This window comes from Scleropages formosus, chromosome 6 (assembly GCF_900964775.1).
Source record: "Scleropages formosus chromosome 6, fSclFor1.1, whole genome shotgun sequence".
NCBI lineage: Eukaryota > Metazoa > Chordata > Actinopteri > Osteoglossiformes > Osteoglossidae > Scleropages > Scleropages formosus.
Window position 1 is genome coordinate 15,193,814 of NC_041811.1, and position 19,162 is coordinate 15,212,975.

General features: G+C 39.4%; 2 protein-coding genes across 2 annotated transcripts; one reads left to right on the forward strand and one right to left on the reverse strand.

Moving 5' to 3' along the window:
- Positions 1–1,451: 1,451 nt before the first annotated feature.
- Positions 1,452–10,566, reverse strand: mat2al (methionine adenosyltransferase II, alpha-like). The gene is made up of 9 exons (XM_018744734.2): positions 10,103–10,566; positions 9,181–9,258; positions 8,528–8,650; positions 7,483–7,595; positions 7,121–7,264; positions 3,721–3,939; positions 3,191–3,373; positions 2,757–2,890; positions 1,452–1,554 (listed from the first exon to the last, which is right to left on the reverse strand). The coding sequence occupies exons 1-9, from the start codon at positions 10,179–10,181 to the stop codon at positions 1,452–1,454; spliced, it is 1,176 nt and encodes a 391-aa protein (XP_018600250.1). The 5' UTR covers positions 10,182–10,566.
- A 5,512-nt stretch (positions 10,567–16,078) lies between these two features.
- LOC108929934 (vesicle-associated membrane protein 8) lies at positions 16,079–18,697 on the forward strand. Its single transcript, XM_018744853.1, has 3 exons — positions 16,079–16,268; positions 17,200–17,361; positions 18,394–18,697. The coding sequence occupies exons 1-3, from the start codon at positions 16,266–16,268 to the stop codon at positions 18,535–18,537; spliced, it is 309 nt and encodes a 102-aa protein (XP_018600369.1). The 5' UTR covers positions 16,079–16,265; the 3' UTR covers positions 18,538–18,697.
- The last annotated feature ends 465 nt before the right edge of the window (positions 18,698–19,162 follow it).

A 19,162-nucleotide genomic window follows, 5' to 3' on the forward strand; every position in this document is an offset into this window, starting at 1 on the left:
TTGGATGGACAAAACAACTGACCAGTTCTTTTTGAGGATGTAACACCTGTGACTAAGATCCATTGTCAAAACACTACATCGAGCATTGCACTTGCCTTTCTTCAGATTTCATGCACAGGTCCAAGGTCCTAGTATGAGGCAGCAAATGAACCCCATAAGAAATGTTTAGAGGTGGTTATAATCTCAAATGACTTCGGTGCCATTTATTTTGTCCAAGCCTTTTTTCCTTAATGCTGAATCTATTTAAGTTTCAAGTTATTTTTGTACTGGATAGCATGGTGTCATAGCAGGTAGCACTGCTGCATCTTTGCATCTGGGCAGTGTGAGAGGATGCGAATTCAGTCCCCATTCCGTTAGTGTGTAGTTTGTATGTTTTCGTGTTCATGTGGGTTTGTTCCTGGTATGCTGGTTTCCTCCTACAGTCCGAAGATATGCTTTTCATCTGAATTGGCCTATAGTGTGTGAGTGTGCTACTTCAGACTCTAGCTCAGGGCAGATGGTAGTGTAGGGCTTAGAGCTGCTGCCTTTGAACCTAAATTTTGCAGGTTTGAATCCTACCTCCATCTGTAGGACCCTTGAGGTACTTACCTTAAATTGCTCCAGCAAAATTACCCAGCTGTATAAATGGGTAAACAATTGTAAGCAGCTTAACATTGTAAGTTGCTTTGGAGAAAAGCATCAGTTAAATTAATAAATGCAGATGAGTGATTGACTATAGACAGTGTACTGTAGCATAACTACATTTACATTGATTCATTTAGCTACTAGCACTGCAAGTCATCTTGGGTGAAAAACTGTCAGCTAAATACTACATAATATTCACTTCAAGCCACCTTGGAGAAGAACATCTACTAAATGAACACACAGTAATCTGTTTTAATGACACAAATAAGGAGTACTTTTTTATTCATTTCATTGTAAAAAAAATATGGTTAAAATCCCCTGGATGCCAATAAATTTTTGCAACAGCTATAAATCAAAAGTAGCACTTGTGAGATTCCAAGGAAAGAAATCCATTACTGAACATTTTTTTTTTTTTTTTTTAGATTCAGTCATACACTTCAGTTAAGAAGTGAGGACATTATTGAATCTCAATAATTCAGCCCTGTCATAAGTGGTAGGGCAACATGTCAGCCAACTGATCACAGCAAAGTAACTCTTGGAGCCTCGTCAGGTGTGAGACATGAAGCAGGAAGTAAAGCAAAAAAAGGCAAATACAAATTACCTGAGTTTCGAGGATTAACCGAAGCTGACTAAAATATAGCAGTAAGAGTATAAATTTACTGCATCATTTACATGTTCCAATACAAGTTGCAATGGACAGGGCAACAAGACCTAAAACAAAACAAACACATTTTATTCTGTTTAATTTTATACATCCACAGTCATAGAAACATTGAAATTATTCCATATATTCATATTGAATTCACAAAAGGCATGATAAAATATTTTTAAAAGACCAAGGGCTTTGGCTTCTCCCACGGAAACGCCTCCCTTCCGAAGTGTCCGTAACATGCTGTTTTCTGGTAGATAGGTCTTTTCAAATTCAGCTCCCTGTGAAACCAGCGCCACAGTAAAACAATGTTTCTGAGTTTAAAGAGGTCCAGGATGTTGTCAGTCTAAGAAAATCTACATTTCCATAAAGGTCTGTCTCCTGTTAAAATTCAAAATTTGGCAGTTTTTATTTACACAAACCCTGTCTTCTGTTATAAAAGTGATCACATTCACATTAATACAATGTAAATGGTAGGACTTAGAGCATATTTACACCAACAGTATATGTTAAAAATAATCATTAATCAAGAATTCAGGGGTCAGCAACCAATCCTTGTCCTAGTTCTTTCAGAGTTTACAAGTTAGAATAATAGAGATTGGTTAAGTTTAATAAAATCTTCTATTGTTGCCTAGAGAGAACGGAGCTCTTTGGAAAGCTCCAAATTTGAGTACAGTAGTGCTAAATGTGCTGTGTGGGCAGTGGCAGAAGCATTAAATGAGACACTGTTTATACAGAAGACCCTATCCCTCAAGAGCTAGGGTGGGGGAACCACATAGTACTGGGTGTTGGGTAATACTCCTCCTGAGAGCATGGATGGCCCCAGTAGAATTATTTTATTGCTTTTTGTTCTCCTGTCTCGAGCCAGCAGTAGTGAAATGTTCCTTTGTCCCTATAGCCCTGGAGTGTTACATTACACTTTTCAGTTACTGGGCCACTACACACAAAAAAAAAACAGTAGTGTCCTTTACTGCTTCCAATCTGATCTGATAATCCTGAAGCCTTTTGTTTCAATGTGGGAGCACAAGTGTCCCAACATTTCATCTCTATATACCAAATACACTATAAGGGTAAGTTCCACTGAACGAAAATCAAATCTTGGCAATAACTCGCATGGTTTTCGTAGCAGGCAAGGACATGGAAGTGGTTTACCATTGCTTATTTCTGTAAATGTCCATATTCAATCACATGGAACAAATACAAGCTCTGCACAAACAGACCTAAATTTGAACCCATACCCAAACAGGTCAGGTGCTGTGAGGTACCAGTGTTACCCACTGTGCCACTGTATAAAATATAGCATCTATATCCTAAGAGGAAGGCTCTTCCTCTATATTATATTTACCACGGTCAGAATAACTGATCCAGAAATAAAAGGACTGACTTCTGGTTGTCAAAACACTTTTTAACAATGTGTGACCTTTAAAGGCTGTGTCACTGCAGAGATGCTTTTGGAATGCTCATTCAGGAAAGAGTGACTGACCTTATGATCGCCCCAGGACGCAGGTCAAAATTGTTCTGCACAATCTGCAGTAGTTCATCCTCATCTCTGGATGAAGTGCCATAGTGGAACACAGAGATGGATAACGGATGCTTCACACCAATAGCATAGGAAATCTATAATACAACACATTAAAGGAATTTTCTATCACATCAGTTCAGAATTTAGTCATTTTTATTGTTATACCACAAGTTCTGACAAAGCAGTATACAAGTGGAACTGTACAAATGCAGAGTAGGAGGAGGTGATTGTGTGTACACTGGTCATTACCACCATTGTGGTGTATCAAAGGAATTACTTCCAGCGTGAATAAATTAATGATGAAACTCCCTTGACAGGCTTTTTATCGTCTTCTGCATTACAAAAATAAATAATTTCTAAGTCATGTGACTTGCTGTAAAAAGAGAATATCTAACCTGAACTAGAGCCCTTCTGCACAGTTTGGCCTTCACCAGAGACTTGGCAACCCAGCGAGCAGCATAGGCTCCAGATCTGTCCACCTTAGAATAGTCTTTCCCAGAGAAGGCGCCTCCTCCATGGCCACCCCATCCACCATATGTGTCCACAATAATCTTACGACCTGTGAGTCCTGCATCACCCTGCATCACAAAGAGTGGTAAAATACTTCTTTGTTACAAAAACTATACCTGAGAAGCTAACTGACAATACAAATCTGGATTTAAATATGCATGAAATCTACATCTCACAAGTGTATGTTTAGAATTTACAATCAGATATACAGGAATAAATCAGTCACAAGACTGCACTCCATTCTGGAGAACCTGCTATTCCAATACTTCAGAAATTTGCTTACTAAAATTTAACTGGTAACTTCGATAATTGAAAGCATAATTTGAAAAAACACAGAAAAAAAATTCTACCAATACAAAAATAATTGTTCATATTTGAATATAAAGCAACCCAAACCCATGAAAGGCTTAATCACCTGTGGGCCACCAATAATGAACTTGCCACTTGGCAGAAGGTGATATATAGTCTTGTCATCAAGGTATTTAGCAGGGATGACTTCTTTTATCACTTTCTCCATCAGGCCATGGCGAATCTCTTGTAATGTGATGTCAGGACTGTGCTGCACAGAAATCACCACTGTGTGCACCCGCAAAGGTTCCACTGCACCCATATTATCACGGTATTCCACAGTAACCTAATGCCAGGAAAACAGGGCAGACTTGTTAAGAGACTAACTAAATGCCACTCACCGATGAAGGTCTAACAGATTGTCTTACCTCCTCTGTCATGAAAATACTGATGGGAATTGTACACTTTTCAAATGTACAAACAGTGCACTTGATACACTAAGTAGTAAATGTGATGCCGTTAAAAATCTACAAAATACGTTCTTAGGAAAGAGTAGACTTTGTGGGTTTTCCATTTCCATAGACTAAACCTTCCAGAGTCAGTGCACATTTTGCAAACTTTTCATTTTGAGCTTGCTGAAGAAAAGTACTTTTTAGCTCAAACAAAACAAGTCAGCTTTTGTAACCATATCTACACTGGTGTATGTTCATCTAAGCGTAAAGTTATGATATTTGTGTAATCATAATCCATATTTACATGATCTACTATAAATGCCTACATACAGTACTTATCTACTATTACACCATTTTTACATATAAAGCTATACACCTATGTACTTATACTTACACTACCTCACTCTTGTTTTACACCATATGCTAACTGAACACAACACACAGTAGCCCCCCCCCCCCTTGCTGTTCTATATTGCTCTGTGATGTTATTCTGCCTTTCAAGTGTATTGTCACACTGTGGCCAGGGGAACTGCATTTCCTTCTTTCTTGTGAATCTGTTTAAATGTGGGATGACAACAAAGAGAACTTTAAAGTTAAAGTTTACAAAGTGCAATCAAAACTGTGACGACCCGCATTATTAAGGAGTGTCAAGTTCGAGCAGGAACAGATGTTTACTGTAAATAGCTGGGAATTGTATGAAAAATGTAAAATAGTTGGTTGACAGGGGTTAAAAGGGGATGAGTGCCTGTTGGACAGCGTAAAAGGGTTAAGGAAAGCTTGAAAACAGCTAAAAGGGCTGGACAGGCTGGCCTGAGGTGAAGTACTTGAGGAAAAGGGGTTCTTGGACCAAGAGCATTATTTCCATTGTTTCGCACCAATACCGGTGTTCCAATAAACATTCATAATAAACACTGTCCGTGCATCCTTCTTTGTCCCATCCAAACCCAGAGCACCGCATGCTACAATACTATAACAGTTAAAACTATCAGGACTGTACATGAAACAGATTAAATAATTTCTATGATCATAGCGAGGGTGACAGCAAGACTCTGCAAAAGGTACATCCAGTCTATATCCTTCTATCCAACATCACAGGATGCCTGAGATCTGGGTCTGTGATGAGTTCTCCCTAATTAAGGACTCTAAGCTAGTTATGTTAAATTACTTTGTTAGGTGTAGGACTTTTATGCAAGGTTCAGATCTGCCATACTTTTTAAAGGGAAAAACAATGTCTACAGATCCACAAAGCAGCACCACAACAATCAACATAACACACACATATATTTCTGACAATAATGGCCCTGCAATGGACTGGTGTCCCATTCAGTGGGTAACCTGCCTCACTCCCTGTATTTCCAGGATAGGCTCTGGACCACCATGACTGTGCACTGAACAAGCAATTACAGATAGCGGGTGGGTGTGTGGGTGGATGGATGAGAAAGCGCTGTCTAATTTAGATGTTCTATTCTTTCTAATGTTTTCGCTGAACTTCTGGTAGGAAAGCAAGTAAGATTCACTACCTAATTAGTGTATGTTTAGCAGGCTAACTACACAAGAGAAGAACAACCTGTGCAGTTCATGTACACTGAGACTGATATCTACTGGCAAACAGGTGACAACATACACTGCCCGGCCAAAAAAAAGGCACATACTCTAATGCTTTGATTACGGCACGCATTCGCCGTGGCATCGTTTCGATAAGCTTATGCAATGTCACAACATATATTTCCATCCAGAGTTGCGTTAATTTCTCGCCAAAATCTAGTATTGATGATGGGAGAGTCGGACCGCTGTGTAGTCTTCTCCAGCACATCCCAAAGATTCTCAATCAGGTTAAGGTCTGGATTCTGTGGTGGCTAATCCATGTGTGAAAATTGTCTCATGCTCCCTGAACCACTCTTTCACAATTTGAGCCCGATGAATCCTGGCATTGTCATCTTGGAATATGCCCGTGCCATCAGGGAAGAAAAAAAATCCATTGATGGAAAAACCTGGTCATTCAGGATATTCAGGTAATCAGCTAACCTAATTTTTTTGAGCACATAACATTGCTGAACCTAGACCTGACCGACTGAAGCAACTCCAGATCATAACACTGCCCCCACAGGCTTGTACGGTAGGCACTAGGCATGATGGGTGCATTACTCCATCCGCCTGTCTTCTTACCCTGATGTGCCCATCACTCTGGAACAGGGTAAATCTGGACTCAGACCACATGACCTTTTTCCATTGCTCTAGAGTCCAATCTTTATGCTCCCTAGAAAATTGAAGCCTTTTTTTCCCAACTAGCCTCACCGATAAGTGGTCTTCCTAAGGCTACACAGCTGTTTAGCCCCAGTCCCTTGAGTTCTCTTTGCATTGTGCGTGTGGAAATGCTCTTACTTTCACTATTAAACATAGCTGTAAGTTCTACTGTTTTTTTTTTTTTTTTTTTTTTTTTTTACGATTTGATTTCAAACGTTTAAGTGATCTCCCATCACAGTCATTCAAGAATTTTTTCCGGCCATATTTCTTCCTCAAAGATGATGGTTCACCACTATCCTTCCAGGTTTTAATAATGCATTGGACAGTTCTTAACCCAATTTTAATAGTTTCAGCAATCTCCTTAGTTATTTCTTTGCTTGATGCAGGCCAGAAATTTGACCCTTCTGAAACAGAGTAACATCTTTTCCACAACCACAGGATATGTCTTCTGACATGGTTGTTTCAGAAATGAGAAGCTACTCACTGCATCAGTTAGGGTTAAATAACTTGTTGCCAGCTGAAACATTTTAATCACTGCAGTAATTATCCAGTGGAAGGCTCTTATCTCTTTGCTTAGTTAAATCCAGGTGGTGACTTTTTTTTTGGCAGGGCAGTGTATGTGTGACAAGTATGACACAAATGAATACCACCCTTATGAATTCTATGCACTGGGGACATGATACTATAATAGTTTAAACAAATCCATGGTTAAAACTGTCACATTTAAACATGTGCTACAATGGAGAACTCACTGGTTATACTGGAGTTATATATTGCAATTACACAGAAGTGTTTTCCAAAACAGTCTTATTTGGCAAAAATAAAAAAAACCTGGGTTTTGGAGTCTGGTCTTATCCAAGGACACATGCCATTGCATGACAGCATCTTCATCTTGGCATTGAGCTTGTGAGCCAACAAGATGGTCAACGGCATGCACTCCTCAGTTTCATCAGTGGCATATCCAAACATCAGACCCTGGAAAAAACCTTTTCATCATATCATGTTTGGCTTGAGAGTAAAAGAAATGAAACAAAAGTAATTTCATATGCTTATCAGAGATACAAAAATTATGTTTTTTTTTTAAAATTAATTATTAATTAAGATGCAAAAGTGCTTTGTTCTGATGCTTCTGAATAGATCCACAATGGCTTTGTATTACCTGTTTTAACAGAAATAAATTCTAAACACCAAACCTGGTCTCCTGCACCAATGTCCTCCTCATTCTTGCCTTCAAACACACAGTCACTGATCTCTTTACACTGGGGTTCAAGGGCCACCAACACATTGCACGTCTTATAATCAAACCCTAGGAAAAATAAAAGGGTTCTGAGAAATCTGTAAACTATTTTATTAGGGAGATGTGCACATTATTATTGGGTGATACAAAAAAAAAATGCTATTACTGAATTTTGTGAATCCTGTGAAAATCCTATAAAACGAGGCTGCCTGAGAGTGATCAGCTTATTGTTGAATATACAATTAAAACAGACATATCAACCATATTAAATAGCTATGTTAAACACAAAGGTATGTAGAAAATTACCCTGAATTGATACAGTATAAACACCTTGGTGTTTAAATTGGTATAGTTGTAAATAACTTTCAATAAAGGTGTCAACTAAACGGCAAATGAGTGAGGAGGAAAAAAAAAAAAAAAAAAAAAAAAAAAAACTTAGTGGTTACAGCTGTGACCTTGCAATCAAATTACACAGCTCTACTATAGTACACTTGAACTGATACAATAAAAGTTACCCTGTTGCATAAGCGACCAAGTCTTTGTAAGAAGCACAAAACTATCTTTGTAAGTTGCCTTGGACAAAGTTGTCAGCTAAATGAAAGTTATAATACCTCTTAGATAAGGGTCTTTTATTGGTTTTGTATTTATCTGATTAATGTAACTAGCCATTTTTATTTGCAAAGGAAATTTAATGTATTGAAAAAATGACAACTTTATACTGTAGCTGTTAACATTGCTAGTGGGTCATTAAAATAAAAAGCTTAATACTTGAGTAATTAGTCTTTGAAAATAACAGTATTTTTACTTCGAGGGTCATATTTGGCTACTCTAGCCACCTCTGGTTAAATACCGGTAATCTTTCTTCTATGAGTCTTCAACCACATGTTGATGTTTCTAACAGCAAGTCCCACGGTGATTCTCTTTCCTATTTTTATTTAAACTAATTCTTACCACATGACATGGGATATACATTTTCTCGTAATCATTTTACAAAATATTACCTTTGGAGGAGTCATCATATCCAATATTCTTGATAGTGTTTCTGACCACAGTTTGAAGATCCACAACAGCTTTTGAAGTGACCTCTCCACACAGCAAGATCATTCCCGTCTTTGCCACACATTCTGTTGAAGCAACAGTTAAATCTATGAATTTATGAACTTGCCAACTACAAGCTGAATTTTACAAATAGAACATTTGCAGTTACTACAAAAGAATAAAGGAACAGCACTGTTTCCCCACTCGTTTTCATTAACCACTTGTCTTTGTCAGGGTCACGATAGCCTGAAACCTATCCTGGGAGGACTGGGTGCTAGGCAAGGAAGGGTACACCCTGGACAGGACACTAGTCCATCACAGGGTAGCCACACACACAGACACACACAGACACACACAGACACAGAGGCCAATTTATCAGCTCCAACTTATCTACGCCACACATCTTTGGACTGTGGGAGGAAAGCCATGCAGACACGGGGTGAACGTGCAAACTCCACACACACTGTGCTGAATTCAAACCTACAGCCAAACAGCTCATGCATTGTTGCTACCGTGCAGCCTTACAGAATTGTTTTAATGACTGAAAATTCAAAGCTTTTACAAAATTGCAGGAAAACATAAAAACTGGTGAGGTTTTAATGGTTCAAAATCTTACCACAGGCCACTTTTGAATCTGGGTCCTGAGCAAGGTAGGCATCAAGGACAGCATCACTAATTTGGTCACACATTTTATCTGAGGGACAAAGAAGCAAATAAAAAGTAAACAAAACACCATGTCAGAAAGATACCATGAACAATAAGAAAGTTCTTATTAGAATTAGTCTTTATTTCAATGAACTTTGTCTGGAGTCATAAAATTTCTGATGCTACTCTTGGGCAAGACAAATGTAGGAAAGACATCCAGAACTTTCCAAGAAGTAAACTGCACAAACCACATATAGTACAGTTCCAAGAATAATGCTACCATGATTTACATTGCTGTGTATGTAGATTGTAAGTTTTCACCCACTAGAGTGTATGGCAGTAGATATGAATTATTCTCATTTATTGGGCGTTCTGACCCAAATCATTTGGTAAATGACTTGTGTCATTTTATGATGTCGCAACAGAATGAATGTACTTGCTACATAAAAGTTATAGTATAGTGTGTGAGTGACAGAGAGAGAGAGAGTGTGTGTGTTCCACTGATGTATGGATGAGTGACCCAGTATAACTTATAAGTAGAGTATCTAGCAGTGTGAATAAGGTGTATGGGCTGATCATAGAGCTCATTGGAAGTCGCTTGGAGAAGTGTCTGCTAATAAATGTAAATGTAAATAACTGGAAGAAACCAATGTAAATGTGAACAGTAACGGTTAGAGAACATGTCCGAACACGTTTCCAGCTGCGCCCACGAAGGAGACTCTATACTGCGAACTGTATCATATGATACATAATAATGACTTAAAAAATGGACACTACCGGTTTCCTTACCGTTTTACCTGCCTAAACTGCACATATAACAAGTTGTGTTTGTTCTTGTGAATAACAAATGAATTAATTTTAAAAAGAGAGAGAGAAAAAAAAGATGCCCTTACCCGAATGTCCTTCCCCCACCGACTCGGAGGTAAAAAGGAATGTTTTTCCATTTGATTTGTTGGCTGCACTGAAGTTCATTGCGGGGTGTTTGACACACACACACTGACACTGTGCCTGTGTGTGCTGTCACAACAGCGCGGTGCGAAGTTTCACTAGGACACGAAGGTAAGCACACAACAAGGGCAGGGTCGGTTAAGAAGGAAAGCAGAACAAGAGAAGAGAAGAGAAGAGAAGAGAAGAGAAGAGAAGAGAAGAGAGCTGTGGAAGGACGACTAAAGACTCAGCGTGCTGAGTGCCGGTGGCTCCGCGCTGCTGTGGGACGATCAGCCGGTTCCGGCGTCTCTTAGTACCTTATAATCTTTAACCTTAAGACAGGGCGAACCTACGTTAATGATCATTAGTTATTAGATAACCGGTTACACAACTTAATTGGAGTCTAGAACACTGGACGCTGCCTGCTCCTCAAAAGGTTTAAGCCAATGATACTTAAAATGCTGAATATTGTACCGGGGGGGGCAGAGGCAGATTCATGTAAATAGTTGGTGTGAGAGCTTACTGTTCCTGAATATAGTCCTGTGTTCCGTTCTGATTGGCTGATACGTTGCTTATGCTTAATTTGCAGCGGGGAATTCTGGGGGATTCAAGGGGTGACCTTCTAACCATTGTGTGTAGTCGCGAGGCTTAGAGTGGCCTGGAGGAACTCTAGAGTGGTTTCAGACTGCTTTCTGCGGTGTCTTTGGGAAGAATGCGTTTGAAAAGGATTTTAATGTATTGTTTTGATTGTGTATTATTGATAACTTCATTAAATAAAGTTTAGTATAAATTTGAAAAGGCATAGGGTTAGGTAACTGTTCTGATTCCTGGTGGTGGGGAAATCTGTGTTATCTGGTTTTGTTTTTTTTTGGTTATGTGACAGTTTTATGGTTTATGTAGTGACTAAAGGTTTTAATCTCAGAAATGATAGAGAAATTTTCTCCTGTCAAGTTTGACAGTGTATGGTGCCAGACATCTTTGGTGGCCTGGTAATCCATTCTGGTTGGTAGAGTTAAAAAAAAAAAAAGATGATACATGTATGCCATCACTGAAGAGCATTTTCCTGAAACCCTGACTCTTGAGCCTGTCTCCTGTAACTCCATGGGGGGATGTTACAGTATTATCGCTAAATGCATTGCACAGACCAACCCATAAAAAGCAACTCTTATGTTTGTCATTCAACAACGATGATGCTGTGATTATACCAAAGGAAGGGTGTAGTATTTTTGTGCAGATTTCAGAGTTATGGTGCTTACCTGCAGAGTTGGGCTCTCAAACATATTTGAAACATGATGACTTTCAAAAACAATTGCGCAGGTAGCATTAGCAGTTCAACAAATCCGCTGGCATAAATTTCATAAGGTATCTGGTCAAAAAACTACTCAAGCGTCAAATTCCTGAAGAGAGGTTAAAGTGCTTTTTATTTGCGACAAATTAGGGCTTTTAAGGTTCTGAACCACTGGCAATGTTTACAGCTTCAGGATGCAGTTTTAACAGGACAAAATATCAAAATATATGTTTCAATAAATGAAATATGCAAAGAACATTAGATATTGTCAGACTACTCAAATACTGTAGATTCAAATTATGACAACTGCATTTTTAGCCATTGTGTGTCTCACAAATTTGTCCAAGGCAACTTGGAATGCCAGGCTTCTGTTCTAAGTTTCTTACAATTATTCACCCTTTGGTACTGCAGGCTAATTTTTACATTTTACTAAGTACCTTGCTGAAGAGTATTAGAGTAGGAGCAAGGGTCCAAACATGTGTTCCTTGTCATGATTGTGAGGCAAAGCAACTGAAAATTGCCTGGAACAGGATTCAAACCAGCAGTTATGTTGTAAATCATTCTTTCTTACCACTATACAGCCAGTTACACACACACACACACACACACACACACACACACACACACACACACACACACACACACACACACACACACAGACAGAGTGGCTGAAACAGCTTGTCCCAAGTGGGGGGTCATGTTGAACCAGAGCCCAGGGTATGGGGATGGAGGGGGAGGGGACACAACCAAGACGGGACACCAATGTGTCGCAAGGCACCCCAAGTGGGACTTGAACCCCAGACCCACCAGAGAGCGCCACCACATCCCCTACTAGCTGTCCTCTAATAGGAAAATTCCAACACAAAGTAACACTATTCAAATATGTAATACATGAAGAAGCTCACACACACACACACACATTTTCAGAACCGCTTGTCCCATACAGGGTCACGGGGAACCGGAGCCTACCCGGCAACACAGGGCGTAAGGCTGGAGAGAGGGAGGGGACACACCCAGGACGGGACGCCAGTCCGTCGCAAGGCACCCCAAGCGGGACTTGAACCCCAGACCCACCGGAGAGCAGGACTGCGGTCCAACCCACTGCGCCACCGCACCCCCCATGAAGAAGCTCAATAAGCACCAAACAAAATTGATAGCATAGTGATTAGAGCTACTGCCTTTGGACCCAAAAGTCACAGATTCATTCCCCCCTCCAAATGTAGTACTCTTGAGCAAGATACTTACCCTAAATTGCTCTTGTAAAATTACCCAGCTGTATGAATGGGTAAGTAATTGTAACCTTAACATTGTAAGTTGCTTTGAAGAAAAGCATCAGCTAAATCAATAAATGTGAAAAGGAGAAACCCTGTATGGTTACTCAAGGTGGTTTACTCTGTAAATTCACCTCATTTGACAACAACTTAGGAAATGGTTCATATAGCACATCAAAATTAGATAGTAGCAAGTACTGTCTGTTCTGACTCAATCTTGTAAGTGCATTATAAGTCTGTGTTTATGTTTGTTAATTTTTTCATAATTTCTGTAATAATTTAAAAGCCTATATGCTGCTATTTGTGTGATGTGTACATTGCTGTAGTGAATCATGAATGATCTAGCTTCCCAACAGGACAATAGCAACGACTTAATGAAATATGTTTTTTAAATTGCATGTGGACATCATGTACAGTGAAACTGACATGAAAATACACATAAGAAGTGCAGGTGGATGTGTAGCCAGTATACCATTTAGGTTAAAAACGTCACAAATAGTCAGGCGGCTGTTTCTAGTTTACAAAACAATGTAAATAAGAAAGGGGGTGCGGTGGCGCAGTGGGTTGGACCGCAGTCCTGCTCTCCGCTGGGTCTGGGGTTCGAGTCCCGCTTGGGGTGCCTTGCGATGGACTGGCGTCCCGTCCTGGGTGTGTCCCCTTCCCCCTCCGGCCTTACGCCCTGTGTTGCCGGGTAGGCTCCGGTTCCCCGTGACCCCGTAAGGGACAAGCGGTTCTGAAAATGTGTGTGTGTGTGTAAATAAGAAAGTTCAATAAAGAACCATGGCCCAGAGCTAGACTCGCTGTTCCACAATAACTTCTTTTACCCTACAAATTACACAAAATTCACAAACATTCAACACAAGCATTTCCATTTATTCATTTAGCTGATGCTTTCACCACAGCTACTTACAATTTTTACTCATGTACACAGCTGTGTAATTTTTTTACTGGAGCAATTTTAGGATAAGTACCTTACTCAAGGGTACTACAGCAGGAGGTAGGATTCAAACCTGCAACCTTTGCTTCCAAAGGCAGTAGCTCTCAAAAATTATCCTACCAGCTGCTCTAATAATAATAATAATAATACAGAGCTCAATACTTAGAGCTGCTATTTAGCATAAACCTTGCTCAGGATAAGCAGTTGTTGATGTTGGTTGGTTGGCTGTCAAGTGCAGCTGCCTGGCTGACCAGCAGACATCCTCCCATGGGCAACGTAGTGTCTCTCACCCTATCAATGCCGCCTGGGCTTTGCAGAGCAGAGACTGGAGGCAGTGAGTTTGTGGGTGCCAACACAGCACTTTGAGCCTCTCTGAGTAGCTCTGCCTTGCATTAAACACTCTTGTGTTCCTGCTTTCTGTTCCCAGTCCCTGATCCCTGCACTGTGCTTGCTCCATATTCACTTTGTCTTTCAGGCCTTCACGTCATTGTGTTTCCCAGCACGTCCGCTTGCTGTTTCTTCCACATTTCTGTGCTCACCAAGTTCTGCAGTTGCTGTGCTTTCCCATCACCTCGTTTCCTGGGCACTAAAGTCTTCACGTCTCCACAGGTCTGAATCTGCACCAAGCACCTTCAGCCCTTTGCACCTGTAAAACTCACTTGCCAATAACCTCTGCCCATAAGTTCACAGTCAGTCACATGTTTGCATGCTCCTCATAGTGGTGCAAAGGCAGTACAGCAGAATTTGGTGACAACTGTCAATAGTTTACAGATTGCAAATAACATTGACAATTAACACTGAGCTCAAGGTTCTCTCAACACTTACTTATTCACCCCTTCACTCGTCTACTTCTGCTCGCTTGGTGGTTCCGCACACAAGAAGTAAAGCATGGAGGTTTTCGGTTCTGGCTCCGTTGTGGTGGAATGACCTTCCGCTCTCACTCAGAACTGCAGAAACTCTGTCTATATTCAAGAAGGGTCTGAAAACTCACCTTTTCCGGACTCACTTTGCCCAAGATCTCTCCAGCTCATGTATGGTGTAAATGTTCATGCACCATAACTTTATGATCATCCCCAGATAAGCTTTTACACAGCTGCTACTCCAGCATTGTATGTGAATGTTTGTTTCTGTACCTTATTATAAAAAAAAAATTGTAGGAGATTATCAGGATTCATCTATCCTGCGTTTTATGCACCTACTTGAGCGATGAACATCAGTGCATCAAGTGTAAAGTAACAAACTAGGTTTACTTGAGTCACATGTCTGCAGCCATGTCTTTTTCTTTTAATGTAATGCACATTGTATTTTTGCTGAGATGTATGTCACTTTGGAGAAAAGCATCTGCTAAATGAATAAATGTAAATTTTAGGTCAGGTTTGAAACTTCATGATTATTATGTGCATTATAGAACTGACAAGCTATTCTATACAATTTTTTTCTGTTAATGACATTTTAGAAGAAACTTAACTTACTTTTTGGTATTGGAAATATTTACTCAAATTGCATTCTTTGGCCTGTTTTATTTTTCAGGAATTGTATTATTACTGAGAATGGAAACTGGTATTACAGATCTGAGTTATGAAACTCCATGTGTACATCATTTTGAGGGTAGCAGTGCACTTACATTTATTTATTTCACAGATACTTTTCTCCAAAGTGACTTCCAATGAATTCTATGCGGTGTTATCAGCCCACACAACTTATTCACCAAGGTGACTTACACTGCTAGATACACTACTTAGAATGGGTCACTCATCCATGCATCAGTGGAGCACACTCTGTCTATCACTCACACACTATGGGGAAACCTGAACAGCATGTCTTTGGCCTGTGGAAGGAAACCAGAGCACCTGGAGGAAACCTGCACGGACACAGGGAGAACACATAAACTCCATACAGACTGAGTGGGGATCAAACCCATGTTCTCTTGCACCACCCAGCTGCTGTGAAACAGAAGCACTACTCACTGTGCCACCATGCCACTCTGTGCCCTTAACTAAAATATATACTATGCCGCATAGTAGGATTACTTGCTAAGAATGATATTGTCTTTTCCAAAATATACAGTTAGGACTACTGTTATGCAAGCACACTAATTTGTGTTGCGTAATAGCTTGTTCATAGGTTGTTTCCACGGCTGTTAATAATGATATACAGCAGGTAAATCACAGTATTTGGATCTGTATAGGGTATAGTTTTGTTTTAACAAGTTCCATGAAACCAGGTGGAGGAAGTGACCTCGCCGGTTCTTTGTTTTCAGATCTGCAGGACCTTTTCCAAGTGTTTTGATAAAGAAAATGACCTTTGCCCAGCCACATGAATGTGGATCAGGTGTTTGGCCAGAGGATGGTACGTCAGAGTAAAGATAACTGACATGCAGGCAGCCAATCGGAGCCTAGAGCTTCGGCAGGAGAAGTTAATGTGTGATCTACAAGGCGGAGCACCCTTTAAGGGATACCTGCGCTGAACTGTTTCTACACGGTAACTCCATTCTTTAGCTTTGTGCTTATGGTGCTCAGTGCCTCATTATGGTCATTATATTGGATGGATTCTTGTAAAATATTAACACGCTGTGCTTCATAAGTTGAAGACATCCAGTGTGGTGATTAGTGGAAGATTGTAATCACAGCAGCATGGTAAGTATGGGTTTTCTTTTTTTTGTTTTTTTTTTTTGCTTGATACAACAGAAAAGATCTTCCAGTGAAAATTGTGAGTCTATTGTTTGTAAGAGTATATAAGAAAAGATTTAAAGTCAGTGTGAATATAGAGTAGACACGGGATTTTTTTTGTAAGCCTCCACAGTAATATAAAACATGAGCATTGTGAGCAGCTCTGGACCTTTTGCATTTTAAACACTAAGATTTTTATGCATGTGAAATTTCAAAATAGTTTGTCAAAGAAGCTCTATGATGACCGTATGGCAATGCTGGGAAAATAAGGAAGTAGTTGTTCACACAGTGTTAAAATGGCTGAAAGTTACACTGATAAGAAATCATTTGACTAGCCTGTGAGGAATTGTGCTGGCAGAAGCGCAACACAAGTCCTGTACTGTAGGACAAATTTGATCTGAACTGAATGTGAAAATAGCCTTTGGAAATATTTTCTTCACGAGAACAGTTATTAGCAGCAGTGTTGTCAAAAGGTAAATGGTTAAATGTATTCAATTTTAGTGTGAATTTATCTCTTTCTAATGTTCATATCTAATAATTTTTATCGCTGAAAGACTTGTCAACATTCATGCACCGTATATGTGATTTTTTTTTTTAAATCAACTAAATGTACAAAATTTTGCCTTCACTTTTAATGAACATTTTATCACAATAGAGAATTCATCTTGCCTGTAGTGTGAAAAGAAAATTAATTTTCTGTAAACCGCATAGCACATGGGGAAAACTACTGCTATATCACATTTTGTTATCGTCAGTGTAAACCCTGCATTCACGGTCTGTTTCCGATGCTGACGCAGCTTTCCTAGCAGTTTTACAGACCTCAAGAGAACTTTTAACAATGGATTGTTGTGCCCAGTGAAGGCTTCACAGTGGATGAACCCGCTTGACTTTCTCGCAGGCCGACTCTAGTGCCCAGCCACCAGCCCCTACCAAACTTGTCCAGGTGCAGGACCAAGTCAACGATGTCAAAGTCATTCTGAAAGACAACATCAACAAAGTGCTGGAGAGAGGAGAACGATTAGATGAGCTCATTGACAAAACTGATGATCTCCAGGCAACAGTGAGTATTTCTCAAAATAAAACAGCAAAATGTGTCAGATTAAAAGTTATCCTTGGCATTTTTATTTACATTCATATCTGCATTTTCTGCTTACCTACTCTGACACAATAGGAATGGAACTTTACTCTAAAGCTTACTGGTCAAGGTAATTTGAGAAACCCACCCTGTCCATGGAGTATTACAGTGCTTTACCTTTCTAAAATGTTAGAAGAACAGGGTCTTGCAGAGTCATGGGTACTAGAGTAGCTTTCTTCACTGTCAAAGCTCTGTGGGTGCAGTATATGCAGAGTTTGATCTCCACACCTGAACGAAGGGTCTCATGTTCAGAGACTGAACTCATGTCATTCTCTTCAATGTCCTGCACAGTGTTCACATCAGTTTTAAAACTTTGTGTGATGACAGCTACGTTGTTGTGTTGCTGTACATTCTTGGAAGCACATTCTTCATGAGTAAATATCTCATGGGTGCTCCCAATGTAATTAGTGGTGACAGAAACACAAATAAAAGTCAGTGTGTACTTTCTGAAAATAAACATTTCAATATTAGTATGTGCTGAACTAATAGGGCAGCTGTCACTCTTCACTGTTGAAGACGCACAATGGGCAGTGCAAACATGAATGAAAGTTCATGCAACCTGATAGTGCTTAAGAAATGCTACAGAATCCAAAAGTATTCGAAAACGTGTCACCTTTGATACTATCTGGGAGAAATGAGCAATTATATGATGCTGAAGAGGATATGTGGCAGCTGTGCAGGACTTATAAATCAAGTATTACAGTTAAAGACAGTGACATGGCCAATATTGTCACTTCATTGTCACTCACCATAACCACAAGTGGCCAGGTGGTGAAAATCTTTGCTGTATTCTCTGCAGCTGTTCAGCATAAGTTATAAGTATACAGACCACAAAGAAGTATTTATGTAAATTTACAAATCATACTTGGTTCATACTCAGTTTGGTTGTAAGTTGTCAACACTTTATTTCTGTCAAAAGTACACTTGTTGCCATTATAATGCAGTGTTCTTTTCCAGGCAGACTCCTTTCAAAAGACAGCTACCCGCGTGTCCCGAAAATACTGGTGGAAGAACATGAAGATGATGATAATCATAGGCGTGATCGTGTTGATTGTTGTGATCCTCATCATTTTATTTGCCACAGGAGTCATTCCTTCATAATTAGACAAGCTAAGATGTTTTTAAAAATATGTAAATATAAAACTGTACATAACTGCATATACTACTGCACAATACAAAATGTGGATATTTTAACATAGCTGATATGTTTGAGTAAGGTAGCACTTCAGCAGTCTCAACCACCAAAATCCACAATATTTTTCAGTTTATATGAAGGTCTGGAGATATGGTTTTTATATTTAGAAATATTGTGAATTGAAGATTCCCATTTCCTTGAATATTGTAATGTGTACAAGGAAAATGTAATACTTTAAAATGAACTTCTGCTCTATTCAGATTTATTATAATTAATATTGTACTTAATAACGGCACTTAGTCTGCCTTACATGATACTGAGAAGTGCACCAATATTGTAATGTCATACAAAATGCATGTGGAAACAAAATACTGAGCATAAATTCAAAAACACTTTGTTGTATCTCACAGGTTAATTTATAAATAAAAATAACACTGCATAACATGTAAAAAAAAAAACCTCCTTCTGCTCTGATGTAATATGACAGACACAATACTGTAAGTGCAGAGCAAAAACAAAATCAATATCCCAATACGCACCATAGTAAACAAAGAAAGCCTTACATCATTGCATCCAGTGCAATAACTAATC

Coding starts and splice junctions, on each gene's coding strand:
- mat2al (XM_018744734.2), bottom strand. CDS start 10,181: ATGAACTTCAGTGCAGCCAACAAATCAAATGGAAAAACATTCCTTTTT. Junction 9,259..10,102: donor GGTGGGGGAAGGACATTCGG/GTAAGGGCATCT, acceptor TTTGTCCCTCAG/ATAAAATGTGTGACCAAATT. Junction 7,265..7,482: donor ACATTGGTGCAGGAGACCAG/GTTTGGTGTTTA, acceptor GGTTTTTTCCAG/GGTCTGATGTTTGGATATGC.
- LOC108929934 (XM_018744853.1), top strand. Junction 17,362..18,393: donor CTGATGATCTCCAGGCAACA/GTGAGTATTTCT, acceptor GTTCTTTTCCAG/GCAGACTCCTTTCAAAAGAC.